General features: G+C 36.7%; 1 protein-coding gene across 2 annotated transcripts in view; it reads right to left on the bottom strand.

The window, feature by feature from the left end:
- IBTK (inhibitor of Bruton tyrosine kinase) overlaps nt 1–19,578 on the bottom strand; it is a 54,501-nt gene that overhangs the window by 18,578 nt on the left and 16,345 nt on the right. For both annotated transcript variants that reach the window (XM_059842550.1, XM_059842549.1), the window contains exons 8-21: nt 18,145–18,325; nt 16,774–16,897; nt 12,719–12,896; nt 11,845–12,019; nt 10,429–11,022; nt 8,953–9,039; nt 7,965–8,047; nt 7,828–7,865; nt 5,939–6,032; nt 5,455–5,556; nt 4,616–4,733; nt 2,855–2,915; nt 2,094–2,221; nt 554–666 (exon numbers count right to left, since the gene is read on the bottom strand). In XM_059842550.1, the coding sequence (XP_059698533.1) occupies nt 554–666; nt 2,094–2,221; nt 2,855–2,915; nt 4,616–4,733; nt 5,455–5,556; nt 5,939–6,032; nt 7,828–7,865; nt 7,965–8,047; nt 8,953–9,039; nt 10,429–11,022; nt 11,845–12,019; nt 12,719–12,896; nt 16,774–16,897; nt 18,145–18,325 (2,076 nt within the window). The remainder of the gene's footprint in view (nt 1–553; nt 667–2,093; nt 2,222–2,854; nt 2,916–4,615; nt 4,734–5,454; nt 5,557–5,938; nt 6,033–7,827; nt 7,866–7,964; nt 8,048–8,952; nt 9,040–10,428; nt 11,023–11,844; nt 12,020–12,718; nt 12,897–16,773; nt 16,898–18,144; nt 18,326–19,578) is intronic.

Here is a 19,578-nt window from a genome sequence, read left to right as displayed (position 1 = left end):
GAGCCAGACTAAACAATGTTTAAATAAACACAAAAATTATTCACACCATATGATGAATATAAAGCAATCAGAAGTTTACCTAGTCCAGAATACTAGCCAGTGGTAAATATAAGCAATTTTTTTTGCTATGCTAAATATTTTTTCAGAATAACATTACTCCCAGTTTTCTTCCTCTGTCTCACAATACACAAATAACAACACTTTTCCTTTAAATTCTTCTACCATCTTCTCAAAAAAAGTGGATAATTTATTATGTTTCAGAAAAAAACCCACAAGGCATTAACAGAAAAATGTTCCACTTACTAAAACCACATAAGAAAATGTGCACTATCTTTATTTGATAAAATACATGCTTTTAGCTGAACTTTGGGTACACTGACAAACACCCTTTCAAAAAAACCCTTAATCTTAAGAATTCACTATTTAAATTCAACTATAGTGTTCACTAGAAAAGAAATAATCTAAGATTTCCTTCTTGAAATACAGAAATTGCATTGCATATTACACTTCATGTTCTGTTTTTATACCTGAAAGGAATCTCTTTCCCACTGACCTGTAGAGGCCGGACTCTGAATAATATCTGACAGATTATATCCTCCAGAGCTGTCAGACCGTTTTCTTGGCTTCTTTTTTGCCTTAGTTTTTGCTTTTTTGAAAAGGGCTTCCCTAATAGGAAAAAGACCAAAAAACCCACAGAATGCATTAAAGCCAAAGAAACTGAGCTTCAGAACTACCCATGTCCATGTCACCTTTCTCAGTCAGCAGCAGCACTTATACTTCAAGCAGCAGTACCTCATCTCAGCAGCTGGCACTAGCTGCCTGCTCCTACTCTGCTTATGCACTGGCACAGCCACTTCATAAATGATTTTGGGGTAAAAGAAGAATCCAGGAGGAAAAGAAAAAAACTCTTTCCAAACTAGATCTAGCGTCTGGACTATAATACTGCACACAGACTTCGGCTGAGACAGTGGAAGATACAGCTGCTGCACAGGCTGGCACTGCCACCTAGGTCAGTGAAACCTGCTACATATCACAGCAACTGACATAAAGCAAATTAAGACAATTCTCCGCTTTTTTCTCTCTTGCCTTCTCCTAAATTACTGAAGCTCAATAAATACCACAGTTGGTCTCATTTTCCCCCAACATAAACACTGCCATTGTTCTAATACTAATTTTACAATAAAGCAGATATAGGGTGATGTTAACTAAATGTCATGTGTTTTTGTATATGCTATTAGGAAGAGTGAAATCAAATAAAAGGCATCTTTCATTTAAACAAATCTACTAGACATTCAGAATTACATGAAATGCAGCTACAATGCCCTATTTCAAAGATTCTTCAAGCAGCTTTTTGTTAAGTAAGTATATAACTATTTAATCGCTGCTGCAACACCACCTTACAGTACTTGGGGTGTCTATTTTTTAATCCTTGGACTACCCAATTCCCTAGAAGCTACCACCCAGCCTTGAAAAACACTGAAAGGCTTGAAGTCAAATACAAAATAGCCTCTCAGTTTCCTTGATCTACTAGTTCTTACCTACACTAGTTTATTTAGTGCAACTTTTCCCGACACAAGTGCTCAGAATATACACAATACTGCAGGCGAAGTTTTTTCTGCAGGCTGACATTTTATCCCACTATTTGGAAGCCTGTTACCAAGCCATCCTATCATACTACAAAGCTCTGTATTTCACTTGACAAGTCTGTCAATATCAAGAAATTTAGATTATCACAATTTTTCATACAGATCTATAGTACATTCAAGTCTGTTTTTTCTCTTTTGATATCTCCTAATTCAGTGAAGTACAATGAACTGCACAGTTGGTCTCACACATATACAGATACTCTCATCACATGCTCAACCCCCAAACATTGCTGTGAATGCTCATTTTGCAACCTTTACTCATATGCCACTCATAAACTGAAAGCGTTCTGCTGCAGTTTTGCAACATTTTCAAAGACTTAAGGAAACTGAGAATGGTCTTTGAAATCTCATTTCTTAATCTTTCAGTTCTGAGCCTAAACGCAGTCAGGCATCAATACCACACACAGTTCACCTAGTTAAAAATATTGATGAGAAACAAATCCTTACTGAGAATTTTGTTCTGTATTCATTTCTTCCCTTAAAAAGATGAAGTTCTCTCCATCTTCAGGCTCAAAAGAACTTATGTCAGGTCCATCTGGATATGGTGTAATTACTCTCCTGACCATAGCTGGAATCTGTAGTTGTAAAAGTCGTTACAGTAAGTTTCACTGAAGTTGTATGCTAGCAAATTTATGTAAGAGGGCCAAAACCATTTGTCATTTAAAACACTTTCACACATCAGGTAATTAATTACTTAACAAGCTTATAAACTTAAGTTATATCTTTAAGCAAAATTGGAGAAGTATCTGAAGTGACAGACTCAAAATGCCTGTGTTTCATCTATCGGTAACTTATAGCCAAAAAACAGCTTAAAGATTTTGCAAACATTTATCTTTTACAGTAAGAGAATACTGATTATGATGGGTCTTGGCTTTCACCACTGCATTACAGATCAATTTTCACATTATTCTTCTACTGATGTTAACATCTATCTGATCACCCTGAACTTTTCAGCTTTCTTCTCTTTTCTTCTAAGTAAGGGATGTTCTTTTTCCACAGGTTTTGCTTATACTGTTCCATGCAACAATTATTAATTACAGAACATTAGTAGGTTTAAAATCTATAACAAACTAATTTAAAAGACACTTTTGCAGCAGTAGCTAGTGAATAATGAAATATTAACTCCTTGAGAGTGATGATAGCAGCAGACAACTTTATCTATTCTCATTTTACACCTAATCAGCTTAAACTCAAGTTGTACAACTTACCATTTTCCTGTAATAAACAGAAAGATCCTTCACAACTTCATCACTTAAGACATCCAGAGTCCTAAAAAAAAAAAAATTACCTTTATCCTTAAATACCAAATTAATCTTAGCAGCTTATAAAAAAATCACATTAATGAAAAATTCAAATGAACATTTTGGATGAATCTCACCTACAGATATTATCACCTATTCATGGTGGTTAGATTCTAAAGGAATACACTGAACACAAAATAAAAACTAATCAATACTTTTGTTGTAGGGTAGGATTAAATACACAACCGTCCCACCTACCTTTACCTAAGGTCACAGCCAAAACAGACCTATATAGTTAAGCTAACAAGAACTGGTCATTGTTTTACCTATTTCTGCATACTGTCCACCTGACATGTATCTAAATACTCCAAAACTATGTAAATTCTCCATAAAACTCAAACACAACACACAACATAGACATCTATGCCAATAAACAATACTACAGCAACAAACTTGACTCAGCGGAACTGTCTTGTCCCTGTGAGCAGTTCTCCTTGCAAAAAGCTGTCAGGACTTAGTTCTGTCTCAGGTTTCTCAAATTAAAAGTCTTTCTACCCAATACTAACATTTTTGGATTTTCACTAAAATGTACATAGACTCTTAATCATAGTAAGACTATTACATACAGGCTTAAGAGGAAAAAAGTATGAATTCCAAGTAATATTTAAGGCAACATTACTACATTTTTACTCTTCTCTCCAAAATCAAATGTTAGAGTGTTTCTATTTTACACAGAGGTGAAGAGGGAAATTGCTCAAATGAATGAACTTCTGCATCTGGGATGCAATTGAAGCTGCTCTGTGACGTGGCAATGAAATGATGGCATTCTGAACTGTTTCAGATCTCTAAGAACTTCTGTAAGTGAAAAGAAGTCTGACAAAAAGGACAGAGAGAACTCGCAATCGAGATTTCTTTTTTTTTTGGCTGGGTTTTTAGGTGTTTCTCTTAAGGTTTTGCTAGAAAAGAACTTCAATCAGTGCCGATAAGGTTTGCTCCGAAATGGTATGTACTTAAGAAACAATCTGACGCCCTGTCCAAAAGCATCAAGTGAAGGAAGGCCAGAGTACACCTTCACCTTCTCAGAACTTTAGAACCACTGTGGAAAGTGAGGATAATAAATTAATTTGTTCAGCTCCCATTGCAGACATTAAAGCAAAAAGACTACCAGAGGGCAGGCTCATCCTGAAGCAGCTATTTAATTCACCTACTTAAACAAATCAATGTATGCTATGTACATATGTACATAGCATACATTGTATTATGTATGCTATGCTATGTATTGCTAACAACCATGTTTAAAAAAAAAAAAAACACCCAAACAAACAATCCTAAAACAAAGAAAAATCCCCACAATAATCCCCATCCTCAGAAAAAAAACCTCCAAATGGAGGGGGAAAAAAAGCCCCACAGCAGTTTAATACATCTTCAAAAACACATTTAAAACCCTGAAAAAGACTAGACCTAATGTTAAAGCCCATTGAATTCCAGAGAGGCTCTTCATGCCAGAGTGTAACATATGGTTTTGTACTACAGAACTGGTACAGTATGTACAAGGATTTAACTAGCTTCTCTTTCCCAAACTGACAAAAATGAGCCTACCTTTAAACTAGAAGAATTCAGCTGCATTTTAACATTAAACTGTCTGTATTAGTTATTCCAATCCTTTTACCTTTTTGAGATATTTAAATTTTACAACTAATACATGAATACAATTGCACTCCTGCTTACCTTGCCTCAAGCAAAGCTGCCATATTGAGTCCTATGAACTGCAAGCAGGACAATTTTAGCTGTTCAGCATTATACCTTGCTGAGAACTCCAACAGCTCAGCAGCATTTTTTAAGGTCACTGCAGAAACAAAACACAACAAACTAAATTAGATAACTGGCTGTAGTATCAAGCAGCCGTTTTAAGACTTATTGTGCAGCATGATCTAGTTATTGAAACATATCTTATACTACCCCATGCCTAGAAAAAATGCTAATGCTCCAATGGCCATAAACTATAGGAAGCTCCATGCAACTTTGTAGCAGCTTGTATGCAATGGCTGCTTCACAGAACTAAAAAGCCCTGCCTACAAACAGATCAGTCTCAAAACAATAAAACCCAGCAGTCCAAAACAAAAAGGAAAAAGAACAATAAAAATAGCAAGTTTCATAAATACCATAAACAGTTGCTAAACTTCCAAATATTTCAATTTAGTATGGAGAAAATAAAAATGAGAGTGAAAGAGGAGAGAGGGAACACTAAATACAAGGACAAAAATAGAAACAGAATTCATTTTATCATATTTTAAAGAAAAGAAATTTCAATTCAATTAAATGAAGATTTTATTTGGGTTAGGGTTTTTTGGTTTTTTTTTTTACTTTTTTTTATTAAAGAGTATGAGCATAAGTAATGGAAGATCATGCTAACCTAGAACATTGCTCAGACGAAAGAAGCAATTATTAGCAGACATGCAATGAACATCAAAACATAACCATCTGAAAGGAAGAGACACAAATCCTGTGCTGCAAAAGGCAAGAACATTTGTTCTCTAACCCTTTACAGTACATGTGGAAGGACTCACATTTTTCCGCAATGGCTACTTCACAGATTTCTTTGAGTCTGGATATAAGAAGCTGGTCTGCTACCACAAGAATGTTACATATGAATTCCACATTTTGGGAATCTGGAAAACAAAGCATCATATAAACACTGGAGGCAAATCAAGAGCAACTATATAACAGACAGCTTCAATGAGATTTTACCAAAGCACAAATATAATGGCTTTGCAGATTTTGATGGCATTTTCATAGCACAAGAAATAGCTTAGAAGAGCACCAAAAGTCCACTTTTTGAAGCAATGGAAGGAGGGAAAAGGAAAACTGCAGTTTGACAAACTAAAGAAAAGGTAAAACAAGTCTGGGGTACTGCTCTCCCCTCAAACTCCACAGAGTCAAGAATTTTGGTTTTTTTAAATGTAACTCCAACACAAGCATATTAAGTTTTGAATTTCTATTTTAAAAATACAAAAATTGCAAGAGCTACAGGTGAAAATATATTAACGGCACCTTTGATGGCGAGAGCTTCATCCGTATACAAGTAATCCACAATTATCTGTAGTATGTCAGAATGGATGGGCATTTCCAGAGCAGAACAGGTAGCCTAAAAGGCAGAAGTATTTAAAGAAAAAAAAGAAGAAACAGAAAGAGTAAGAGAGGCTGACTACTTGGAATAAAATACAAAATTAAGAAAGTACCTGTATTAAGAAAATAACTCAGATGGAAGGTCACATTTTCAAAGTTAATTACTTAAGCATTTGTACAAAATCTCTCCAAGTTTCTCAATCAAGAACTGATTGTTGCAAAGCAATTAAAATCTGTTCAAACTTCTGAATAAATACCCATGAAACAGTTTCATGTTTGATCACTTTGATCCTCTATTCTAACAATTCTCCTTGACTATATTACTTTACCAAAAATTGCCTAAAAGTAGAACTATAGGAACCCTCTATGCAAGTACTGAACTGCTTTCCTTTCAAGGTCAAAAGGGCTAATGAAATCACAAGTTCCCAAATAACAATATTACTGAAGTAGTCACTAATGTTAGTACCTCTGAAAATAAGGTTCTCATCAAGCCATCCATTTGAAGAACCCTCCTAACCATTAGGTAAAGCTTTCATAAGAGCAAACATTGGCCACTAAACCATGCAACTGTCATCATTTGTGTTTATGCAACATCACTGCTTAACAATTTTGGTTTACTTCAGATGGTACCCAAGTAAAGCTTCATACTAAAATATTTACTTTATTTTAGAACACGCGACTGGTACTGCCATATTTTCCTTCTAAAGGTTAAAAATCTCCTACAGACATTAATGTTTTTGTATAACATCTACAGCCCTTGCTTCATAAAATATTTACTTATTAATTTAGGTTGATTTAGGTTTACTTACAAAATAATATGCAACTTATGAACTACATACTACTGATATACCAAACCATGATACAAATGGACACTCAACACTTGAAAAAAACCCCTTAAATCCACAATTTGTCTCACGGTGTTGCAAATATGTTTTCCCAGGGACGATTTGGGAAAAGGCAGCACGTAACCTGGAGGACAGGTGAAGTTCTGTTTCACAGCAGAACAGAACAGACAGTATTTCACTTAAGTACTTAATGTTCTTAATGTATTGCCAGAAAGCTAAGAAATTTGAGGAACTCCTGCGCACTGCTTTGGTTTTCAGTCTCAGAAAAATGTTTCTCTACTTAGACCATTCCTCTCTTTCCATAAACATTATCAACAGTAGTTAAATCAGGCAGTTAAACAGAGACATTTGGTGAAATTACAATGTCCAGGAACAACCCCCTGGCTGTTGACACACAGCTGACAAATAGGAGCTAAGACAAATTAAAGATCTGCACCTTTTGAAGCAGCAGTTGGTGACTAAGTAGAATAGTCCCTGATATCCTCTATTTCATTTAACAGCAAAAGTCAGCTGGAGTTCTACACACTGACCCTTGATTCTGTTCTCTCCTGCACCCAGTACATATGACAAGCTATTCCAATCTGCATACTATTTAAATTGTACAATCTTTTACAGAAAGAAAATGAAAATTCATCCAAAGCAGTATCCCATAAGAACAGTCCAGTCAGTATTTTTTATAAATCTGTGAACTAGTTCAAACTAAATCCCTAAAACAAAAGCAGTAATTTCCTTTGATATACAGCATTACATTTACTACTCTCATTTAATACACAAATACAAATACAAAATACAAATATAGCATAACCAAAAATGTGGCTTGTGGGTTTTTTCCCTTGCAAATAGAATCAAAGAATCCAACCCCTTCTTCTCCCTAGCATTTAGGATATGTTATTATAGGAAAAAATGAAAAGCTGTCACTTATTTGATGCAAAAAAAAGGTACCATCACACATGGTTTTGGCAAACTTACCTCAATCCATGAGCTGCTTAACATGCTGTGAAAATAATCTGTAAAGAAAGGCATTTCAGTTCAAGATGCAACAAAATGACATTTAAAAAGACAATATAACTTATGTTATATAAAGATATAAAAATACACACACATACCAAGTCTTGCACAAAGTACACACTTATGACATGGGAATTCCTTTCCATCTAAAGATTTCAGGGTCACATCGCAGAGGTATGAACTAGAAGATATTTAATAGCATCAGAACTGTGACTATTCAGAAGATTTACAACTATTACAAGTTGCAAACTCTACAATTAAATGCTAACATTAGCAAGTTTGAAATAACACACACCTGAACTTTAATAATACCACAGAACAGGAACCCCAAAGAACAGGCACAATATTTTCTAGGGAGAATTTCTTTGTCCAAAGTTAAACTTCAAAAATTCCATCTGAAATATTTCCTTCAAAACTCAGTCAAATACTGGTTCAAAAATGCTATAATTAAGTAAATTAATTATGGCTTATTTTTGTCAATTTTAAGTGGTCTATGTTAAGTTACCTATTTCTTCAATATCAGGAGGTACCATAGGCCTTGATAATACATTTTAAGAAAGAACCCAAATTCTGTGAAACCAGCTACTGTCATGCAATGTTGCTTTTCCTATATAGACAGACTGTTCTGGACTTTGGGTATAAGTAACTCAATCACATCAATGGAATTAAAAAACATCACTTTGCTAAAAGCAAATTAGAGAACATACTATGTATTTGCTTATTTACAATCCATGTATTCTTATTGTTACAGAAAGCAGATTTACAGAAGTTTTCAAACTGCTTTTGACTGGATTACCCATAACATTTCTCCTAGCATTAGCATTCTATGACACAGTTAATCCACAGAACACATTAAGGTCAGTAAAAAGAGACAAGGATATACCAGACATAATCTATCCCCAATTACTGATTTACAGATCAAGTCTATAAGTATCTACAGAGAACTTCCAAACCTGAGTTACTATGATAGAGACAATTGCATACCAGAAGTTAAAATGCAGTTGGATCAACCTTAGCCCTTAACAAGTAAAGAGATGACATAAGAGGAAGATGGTGGGGTAGGGAAAGTTGATTTAAAAAAATTACCATTTCTTCTGATTTAACTTTGGTTTGTTCCCATTCTTCTTGTTGACAACATTAATTCTTCCATTTTCTAACCTGACTCCATCCAACCTGCAAATTATTAACATTAGTAATAAGCAATACAATTAGTATACAGTTCAAATCATTAAGAATAGTTTCACAAAGTAACAGTACTTCAGCGGGCTCATATTGTGAATATGAAAACGAATCACCATACAAAAACAGAATCCAGTTGTTACTTGAAAAGTCTTCAAGGCAGATATAAAATGCAACTGACATTCTTTCCTCATCTTAGATATGCATTTGTTAGCCTAAATGAAATCTATACTGTATAATGAATGCCAAAGTTCAATACTATAGGGTCAGGAAGTTAACCAGGAAGTTAAATATATATCACTACCAGTCAATAAACTGAGCAAAGACACTGGTTGGCAGAGATGTGAATTTCAGCACAGGCTTTTTTAGCATCCTAATTCATCAAGGAAGTTTGTGACTGGATGGTAAAGACACAAGAGTGCTGCTGGTGGATTACAAAGTAATGCAACTTTAAAGGCAAAGTACTTTACCACAGAAATGTTACTTAGGAAAGCAGTTTTAGCAGTGACCTGCTTGCATGTACAGCCCTGCACATTTTGGCTGTGCATGCAAGAAGTATAGTAAGAAAACTACCCTGAAAAAGCTCATATCCCTCTCTGGAAAGGACAAATGCAGGAAAAAAAAAACCACCAAAACCCAGACTGATTAATGGAGTTCTACTGAGACATTTGATCTCAATTCCATTTGTTTCAGTATGTAACACAAAAATTACATCACTTGAACAAGAATTTAAATTTACTTTGTGGTGTTTATACTAAACACATTTGCTGTCTCGTGAAAAAACTGCTAGACTACAGACCACAGTATAGAAATTATGCAGTCCAAAATTCAATTAGATCAGCTGTCTCTAACACAACCAGTACCGATGTCTTACGACAGTCTTTCCGAAAGTCAGATGATTTATACCAGATATCGGATCTCACAGAGCTCATGTCTTAGAGGATACTGCCATGGTTCAACTCATCTGGCTAAAGACCACACAGCCCCTCACTCACTCACTCTGCCCTCACCACCCACGAGTGGGATGGAGGAGAAAATTGGGGAAAAAATAGTAAAATTTGTGGGTTGAGATAGACAGTTTTAACAGGGCAGAAAAAGAATGGAAAATAGTAATAAGGCTAATAGAATGAGCAGATACAAAACAAGTGATGCCCAAATAGTGATGGAATAGCTCACCACCCACCAACATAAAACTCTTATATGTACTGGAAATAAGCCCAGTCAGTTCCTAAGTAGCATCCCCTCATCATCTCCCTCTAGTTTCTATTCTAATATCAGTGTCTTAATTTCCACTATTGTCATAAAAACTAAAGCTAGATCAGCTTACATAAAAAAACTCCACGGAGAGCTCATCAAAATAGAAACACATTTCCTTTCACCTACCTTCCACTTAAATTGCTGAGCCCAAACTTCTCTGCCACACTTTGCAACATTTTAATGAGGTTAGCTTCATCACCAGCTTTGCCTTTTTTAGATTTGCTCTTCTGTTTTTCATTTATAACTTGCACTTGATTGTTTCTATAAATCTCAAATGCAGACTTTCCATTGACATTTTCATCAAAGCTCATTTTGCTGAGATTAGAAATTAAAGTATCTTGATATTCATCTGATTTTTCTTTATATGAGATTTTTGGCTTATAACCATGAGTCAAAAGATCACAAGTATCAGTGTATATGAACTGCAGAAGGTATGCAAACAGATCTGGATGGACCTTCTCAATTACATAGAGATCACATCCAACAGCATCTTCATCTTTACGGTAGATGTCTGGAGTGTCTAGCTGGTTGTCACTGGAAAGAAAGAGCTTCCCGAAGAAGTCGGAGCGTACGGCCAAGATGTATTTGTGCACGGGGTACATTCTCGTGCCAATCTGAAAAGTCACATCATGGATGCTGTCCATTTCATCTGTTTCATCTAACAGTTTGCCAAAATCCACTCCAAAACTTGATAGTGACACACTTGGAATTTCATAGAGACTAAAATAAAATTAAATCCATAATCAAACACTATTTAAATCCTTCATCACATTTTACATAGTATGTTTAATGAAGAGAACAATGATGTTTCCCTTTGGTTTCTTTGTTTCTTACATTGCTGCACTGCTCAACATTACTTGTCCTGTTCTTTACAAAAATAACTAATAATATGGTATTTAGGCAATTAAATAAGACCTGTCTAGGTTCAGTATATCTACAGTATATAGTATTTTGCTTTCAAACTGTGCCAGTATTATCAGAACTATCTTATCTTCTCATTTTTCCATGAAAACACAGAAATGCTTGCTGTACTTCATATTACAAACTAAAGCAATAAGGGAAAAAAAGCTAATGTTCAACTACTTATCACAAATGTTGGAAACTATTACGAGAGCATAAGAAACATGGTCCAGTACTCCATCTATTTTACTTTATACATTTCTTTCCAAAAAAACAAAAATTCACTTGTCACTTTTATTTAAAAGCTGATTATTGGTGATTACTGAAGGGGTGAATTTCTACAGTATTTAGAACTCGAGTGTGTTAGGAAATACATGGCAAATGCTTGCCTTAAACACTTCAGATAAAACATCAATACTGTCTACTATTATGCAAACATCAATACTGTCTACTATTATGCAAAGCTTAGGCCTTTAGATAACTTCAACATAATTACTAACAAAGTACTATTCTCTAGCAGTATGGATAACTGTATTTACAGTGACTTCTGTATGAGCCAAAAAATGGTTTGGAAAAGAATTGTTCAATCCCAATCACACACAAAAAAAGGAAAAATTGCAGCTGTTGCGATCTTAAATGTACCTGGTTTTAGGATCTGACTGTAATACAGCAAAATTGGAGCCACTAGGATCAGTGGCAATACTGACAGCTCGGTGGACAAAAGTCAGCTTCTGAAGTCGAATCCTTTCATACACACTGGTTGTATCATGTTCACAAGTCACATCACATGAAGGATGCTGAAGGCTTGATACAGGTTCTGTTAAAAAAAACCCCAGAAAGTGAACACGTATCACAGAAAGATCCTGCTAATTAAAATACAACTAATACAAAAAAAAGGCAAGTCTATGACTTTGGTATGTCCATTGATGGAGTAATTGAATAAAGCTAAACCATGCTGAAGATTTCAGCTTGCTTATTTACAGAATATATAGGAGGAGAGCTGACAATTTCAGTTAAAATTTTGTCCTGTATGAGACAGGTATGTTCCTTGCCAAAAAACAAACTATCAGGACCTACTTTCAGTAATATGAGCCAAGTTAATAAGGTGGAAGTTGCTTTGGACCCCAAATTGTGCCCAGATAAGGGACTGGGAAACAGGTTTCATAGACTTAGCAGTGTGAGCAAGTATATGCTCCTTCTCTTGCTCAGTGACAATTCTCTTCAGACTCATCATCTAATATGTAACAAGATCATTACACTAGATCATTGTGCTACTATTATTCTTCAGAAGTACTTTTTTTTCCCAGAAATCTCCACCTAAAGGTGAACTGAAGGGTGCAAAATCAATCTTAGTATTACTGAGGAAAGAGTCCAGTAGCAGTCAATGCTAAAAACTGTCAGTCGCAGAGGAAAGAACAAACTTGCTACATAATACTGTTAGAGAATGTAAAGATTCAATTAAATTTTTTTACTGATTTAAAAGTACTTAAAAACCACTAAAAAAATCACGGCTAACCTTTCTTTTCTGAGTTTTTTTTCCCTTCTTCCAGCCAGTTTCCTGTAAAGGCTTCACCATCATGTGTGACAAACATTATTTCATTCCCATTCAAGGCAACATCAGACATGAAGACTTGCCGGCCATACACCCAACGACACTGCTTCATGGAGTTGTTAGATGATTTCCAACAAAACACCTATAATATCAAATTTTTAAAGAAAGGAAAAATCTTCATGTCATTTAAAAGCAGTTACATATTACACACTACTTTTTTAAACACAAGAACATGTCATCTCAAAATTGCATATAAAAGGAGAAAGACATTCTTCAAAATTTTAGGGTTAAGTGTTAATGAGCATCCATTAGAGAGAATCCTCAAGTAAAACACAGAAAATCTATCATGATATCAAGATCCATTTGCTCAGGAAGAGCATCTGAAAAGCTTCTTCAAACACTGAAATATCTTCACAGTAGTCATGTATAGGACAGGTTTTATTGACATCTTGACAAAGAGAGTAAAAGGTGTCAAGCCAAGAAACAAGTTTTATCTAGTACTTAAATAACAGATTTGTCCAACTGGTTTGCTTATAAATCAGACAAAATTCAAAGCTAGCACACTGTTAATTGTTTGATTAAAATCTCAAACTTCTCGGTACTAGGTTTGGAATGGAGATCGTGACCAAACACAAACTTCAAAACCCTCAGGAATATGAAGCACTGCATGCACAGCAAGACCCCCAACAAGGTACACTCTACATGTCTGAAAGACAGTCCCAAGCAAGGTAAAGCCCAAATGTGGCATCAGCGGTGTTAAAGTCAGGCTTTCATTCTCTCCCACTGAAGGACCTGCGCAGGTTTGTTAGCATCCACATAAGGAAGGGACAGAAGAATTTGAGTAACCTATTTCATTTCACCTGCCTTGAGCCCTAAGAATCACAGAATGTTGAAACTGGAAGAGATCTCTGGAGGTTGTCTAGTCCAACCCTCTGCAGGACTACCCAGAGCCAGCTGCCCAGGAACATGTCCAGACAAAACTATTTCCAAGGATGTGATTTCACAATCTTAATTGGCAACCTGTGGCAGTGCTGGACCACCCTCAGTGCTTCCCATATTCAGATGGAGCCTGCTCTATTTCTGTTTGTGCCCACTGCCTCTGGTACTGGCTCTGGGCACCACTGAAAATAGCCTGGCTCTATCTTCTTTACATCTTCTCCTCAAGTATGAATATACACGATTCCCCTTGTAACTTATTTTCTAAGCTAAACAGTTCTCCCTTCAAGAAAGTGCAATCAAGCCAAACCAGGACGCACTGATTCAGTAAACCCAAGTGTTAAGATCCCATCCCTGTCCTTATCCAATAATTTATAATGCCTGAAAGCACTGAAGATCTCAGTATTTGTCAGTATTCAACATGGAAAGATATGAAATGCACCCGGACTTTCTTCCTCTGATGCAGGAAGATCAAGTAATTTGTTACTGCTAAAGCAGTGTCCCAAAGATGTTGAAGGGGCACTACCAATACTACAGATGCTAGAGGCTACATCTCACATGATCAAATACTGAATTGAAAGTTTATCATCTCTGAGATAACTAATGACCTAATGAAAATATAAGATCATCTCAAAACATAATTTAGCTAAATGCAAGGAAAGAAAAGGAAATAACCACATTGCTCCTTATTTTGATAGACAAGCACCTTTTTTAACACTGTAAGAAGGCATTTCAGTAGGAAAAGCTTCTTTGTAAACACCACTAGATGGCAGTGAAGGTTGAGATCAAAAAAAGGGATTTAGTAGGGTCCTGTAAACCAGCTCTTAAAAAAGAGTAAGGGAAGAAAAAAAAAATTCAGCATGGCATTCCAATTCTAAGACAAAAGAGCATCTACACTTAAACACTAAATGATTCACCAGTTTTAGGTGCAATATTTTGACAATAAAAAGGACATTTTATCTACCAAACAGCCATGTTTCAGCAAAGGCTCTAAAACTTCAAGTCCAGAGACTACTTTGAAAGGTGTAAAGGTGCCTGGCATAAGAGGGATGAAGAGATGGGAAGAAAAAAACACACTAAGAAAAAGAACCTAAACCACATACACTATATAACCACTAATGTATATGTAAAAACATAGTTGATACCTTCACCCAAAAGCCATTACAAGTCCAAAGATTTACAAATAAACTACTGTACATTACTTTTGTAGTCCTCCCATGGCCCTAATATAAAAAAAATCACCAGCAGCTCTACAGAAACAATATGACTGGGAAACAATAAAAAGAGCTTTTTCAAATACATTAATAGCAATAGGCAGCATAAGAGCTATCATCAGCCCATTATGGGGTGAGGATAGTCACCTCACAAACAGGGACACAGAAAAGGCACAGGTGTTAAACACATTCTTTGCCTCTGTCTTCAGCAAGGGGGTCTCAGTGCCCCAAGCTGGAAAACCATAACTGTGAGAATGATTCACTCCCAGTCAACCCTGAAACGGTGTGGGATCTGCTGCTCCAGATGGACCCCTACAAAGCTATGGAGCCTGGTGGGAATCATCTGAGAATCCTGAAAGATCTGGCTGATGTCATCCCAAAGCCTCCCTTCATGATTTTTGAGAAGTCTTGGAAATCCGGAGGGATACCAGCTACTGGTGAACATTGTCCCAGTTTTCAAGAAGGACAAGAAAAGAGAACCCCACACTATACAGTCCTGTCAGTCTCGCTTCAGTGCCTGGTAAAGCTGTGGAGAAGATTATTCTGGGAGGTGTTGAAAAACACCTCCCAATGAGAGCACAGTCACTGGTCACAGCTTCATGAGGGGAAAGTCCTGCTCATCAAACCTGATTTCCCCTTTGATTACAAGGTAGCCCACCTAGCTGACCAAGGGAAGCCAGTTGACAAAATCTTTTTGGATTTCAGCACAGCTTTTGATACTGTTTCTCACAGGATCCTGGACAAAATGTCCAGCACACAGCTGGATAAAACATGGGTGAGCAACTGGCCCACGAGCTGGACACAAAGGGTTACATCAAACTGGTCACCTGTCACTTACTGGGGCTGTTCCACAGGGCTCCTCAGCCCTGTGCTCTTCAACATCTTCATAAATGACTTCCAGGCAGGACTGGAAGAGATACTGAGCAAATTTACAGATGATACAAAATTGGGAGGAGCTGCTGACTCCCTCCAGGGCAGGGAGGCCCTGCAGAGACCTTGACAAATGAAAGGCTGGGCAACCACCAACCACATGAAATTAAACAAGAGAAAGTGCTGGGGAAGGGCGGCCCAGGATGTATGGACAGAGTGGGGAATGAGATGCTGGAAACCAGCACCTGGGGGTCCTGGTCAATGGCACGTTGGATATGAATCAGCAGTGCCCTGGCAGCCAGGAGGGCCAACCCTGTCCTGGGGCATCAGGCACAGCATGACTGGCTGGGCAAGGGAGGGGACTGTCCTGCTCTGCTCGGCACTGCGACAGCCTCACCTTGAGTGCTGGGGGCAGTTCTGGGCACCACAATGTAAGAAAGACATTAAACTATGAGTGAGTGTCCAAAGGAGGGCAACAGAGATGGTGAAGGGCCTTGAGGGGAAGCTGTGTGAGGAGTGGCTGAGGGCACTGGGTCTGTTCAGCCTGGAGGAGGATGAGGGGCAACCTCACTGCAGTTACAGCTCTTTTTGTGAGGGGACAAAAAAAGGGCAGGCACTGATCTCTTCTCTCTGGTGACCAGTGACAGGACCTGAAGGCATGGCCTGAAGTTGTGTCAGGGCAGGTTTACTGCAAAAAGATTCTTCACCCAGAGGGTATTTGGGCACTGGAACAGGCTCTCCAGGGAAGGGGTCACAGCACCAACCATGAGAGATTTCAAGAAGCTTTTGGACAAGGCTCTCAGGCATCTGGTGTGACTCTTGGGGATGGTCCTGTTTAGGAACAGGAGCTAGACCTGGTGATCCATGTGGGCCCTTTTCAACTCAGCAAATTCTATGATTCTGTGTAATTCATAATTTTCTATGCATGATTTTATCCTGTCTTATGTTTAAAGTTTGAATAACCACTATGCAGCCTGCTATATAATTATAACAACTTACCCTTCCAGCTTCATCCAGTGCCAGAATGCAAGTCTTTTGACCCCCATTTTCTTCAAGATGCTGGGTATCTACTTTATATTCCAAATATCCTCCACTGACAAGAACTTTTTTAAGGTTCAGCTGTCTGAAAGAGCACAAAAAGCAAAATTAGTATCTCCCTATTGGGTACTTAATATTGGTTCTATGACAGTTACCTTCTTCATTTACACAAGCAGTAAAAAAGTAAAGCTGAGGCAGTGACACTGAAAAATTACTTATGTTTAGTTTCATCCTACTGGTTCTATTAACATAGTTGCTAGTATTACAGCAGACTATAACATTTGTTTATTTTTAAGTATATCACATTGTATATCTATAAGTTCTTGACAAAATTCCACAAGTAAAAATCAGTAGATTACATAGCTTTGATTTCATCATTACAAAAATTTCTTCAGCTCTTTGTATTAAAACATCTATCCTATCCCAGCAGGTCATTTCTCAGGGGTTTATTAGGTCTTGGTTTTTAGCTGATCAAAATCATACACATTATCTTTTTTCAGTTGCTTAGCATAAGAGCACAGGACACGGCATTAAGGTTCTTCAAGTGTCAACACCTTCATTTACAGCCATGTAGAAGTCAGGTATAACATAATCATTAAGCTGTAACATGTCAATAAATATTGTTCGAATTTGAAGCAAAAAAACTAAGGGGGAGTTATGTGGGCAAAATCACATCTAAAAAAATCTATTCTGATCTGCCATTGCAAACTAAGTAAAAGAGAACAGGATTAAATATTTTCCTAAATTCATGAGTCAAGAATCCAGCTTCTTCAACAGGCTTTACATCCTGGTTTTAGTATATGTACCAGAGGATTTTACAACGTCCTCCCTGCAACCTAAATTACTCTTTATAATGTACTATATCTACACATTAATTAGGAAATTCAGACCCCAAATCACTGATTCAAAAATCAATTGAAATCTCCCATAAATAAACAGAATAGCAGATCTTCAACATCTCTACCAAGATGCACTTAGACAAATTCATGGTTACAGAGGAAGAAAAACACCAGTTTCAATGTCTTTAAACTTACAACACAAAATATTTCCTTCTAATGTGTTTTTTTAAATATCTTTGGTAAACGAAAGTGGCACCTTAGCCTCTCATAAAAAAAAAAAAAAAACAAAAAAAAAAACAAAACACAAATGAAGAAACAAACAAAAATTATAGCCTTAGTGCATATGAAAGAAGTACAAATGAAGAAAAAAAAGGGCACCACTGTATTTTCTGTACTTTATGCACAAAAATCTTTAAAATAGCTTGCAAGTATACAACTACAGTGAAATCTTCCCCTACTGTTCTTCATGACAAATTAGAAAAGTAACACATACTTGGAAGCTATCTTTTTGCACTGATAGTCTGCAAGTAAATAAATATCTCCTCTTTCAGAAACACATACTGTAGCGCCATCACTTGCAGAGACCAGGGACACAGAGATGTCTTTATGGTGCAGAGCAGAGACTTGGCGAGGTGAAGTTACACATTTTTCTCCATTAGGATCCAGCAGATAACCTAGAAAATAAAACACACCCAAAAAATTATTTGCCATTCCACACATTGTGCACTTAAAGGATACTTTATGACACTACTTAGAAGAACCTTTAAATTCCAGAAGATTTTTTAGGTAGTTGGATAATTTGTCTTCAAAATATTTAGACAGATGAAAGCCACCAAATCTACTTCTTACTTCACTACAAACACCTGAAAACCAAGACCTGATACATAAAAATGAAGTAAGGCATATTCAACAGGGAAGCTATTTCATGTGGTGGTACTCCTTTGACTCCAAAAAAAGAGTATTTATTTCATCATAGGAAAATTCAAGACAGTGGAAATACCATAACACTGGCATAAACTACAGATTATTTTGGACACTGGAATACAAAAAATATGCTTGTCAAAAAAATTACTGTAACTGCAGGTAAGCAGGAAGGCAGCAATTACATGAAACAGAAAAGGTTGGAGATGTAATGCAATATCTCCGAAAACATTACAAAAATTACTGTAACTGCAGGTAAGCAGGAAGGCAGCAATTACATGAAACGGAAAAGGCTGGAGCTGTAGAGCAAGATCTCTGAAAACATTACAAAAATAAAATAAAAGCAGGTCCTTGCTGCTCTGTTGCAACAAGAAACCTAACATCAGGAATCTCACACACAGCACAAACCTGTTTTGTGTTCAGGGCACTTATGCCTGCACCACAGAGCAGAGCAGGGTACAGATACTAAGAAACAAGCAGCAGAGCTGCCTCTAGAGCTGGCAGCAATCCTGCCACAGGACAATGTAGGGCTATGCTCAAACACGTTATGGGGGCAAGGTTTGCCACCACAGGTCTACCATGGTGCCCAGCTGACATGGATAATATCACTTAAAATTCAATTACTGTCTCTCTGTGGTACTACACTGGGCCACATGCTAGCCAGAATAATCCCAACAACATAAGCAACCATGAAAAAAGCTTGTATGATGGGTGCTTATGAAAAAAAAAAGGCAAAAACAAACAAGAAGATACTCATTAGTAAGGTATTTCTCTGACAAAGACAAGTTTTTTCACCTACCTTTAATACCTTAACATAGAAACACAAAACTACCTGGAACCTGAGGCCAGAGCTGATGCAGATTAAATGCCAGAGATAGCTAATAGTTTTGTTTGCCCATAGACCCAAAACTGCAAAAATGCAAATCCAAACCAATATAGCAATACCTGTTTATTAAAAAAGATAAAAGCAATTAAAATGTCCCATTCACAAAAAAAATCAAGTTCA

This window comes from Haemorhous mexicanus, chromosome 3 (genome assembly GCF_027477595.1).
Source record: "Haemorhous mexicanus isolate bHaeMex1 chromosome 3, bHaeMex1.pri, whole genome shotgun sequence".
Classification (NCBI taxonomy): domain Eukaryota; kingdom Metazoa; phylum Chordata; class Aves; order Passeriformes; family Fringillidae; genus Haemorhous; species Haemorhous mexicanus.
Note: the sequence above shows the minus strand (reverse complement) of the source record. Positions and strands in the feature narration are given on the sequence as shown.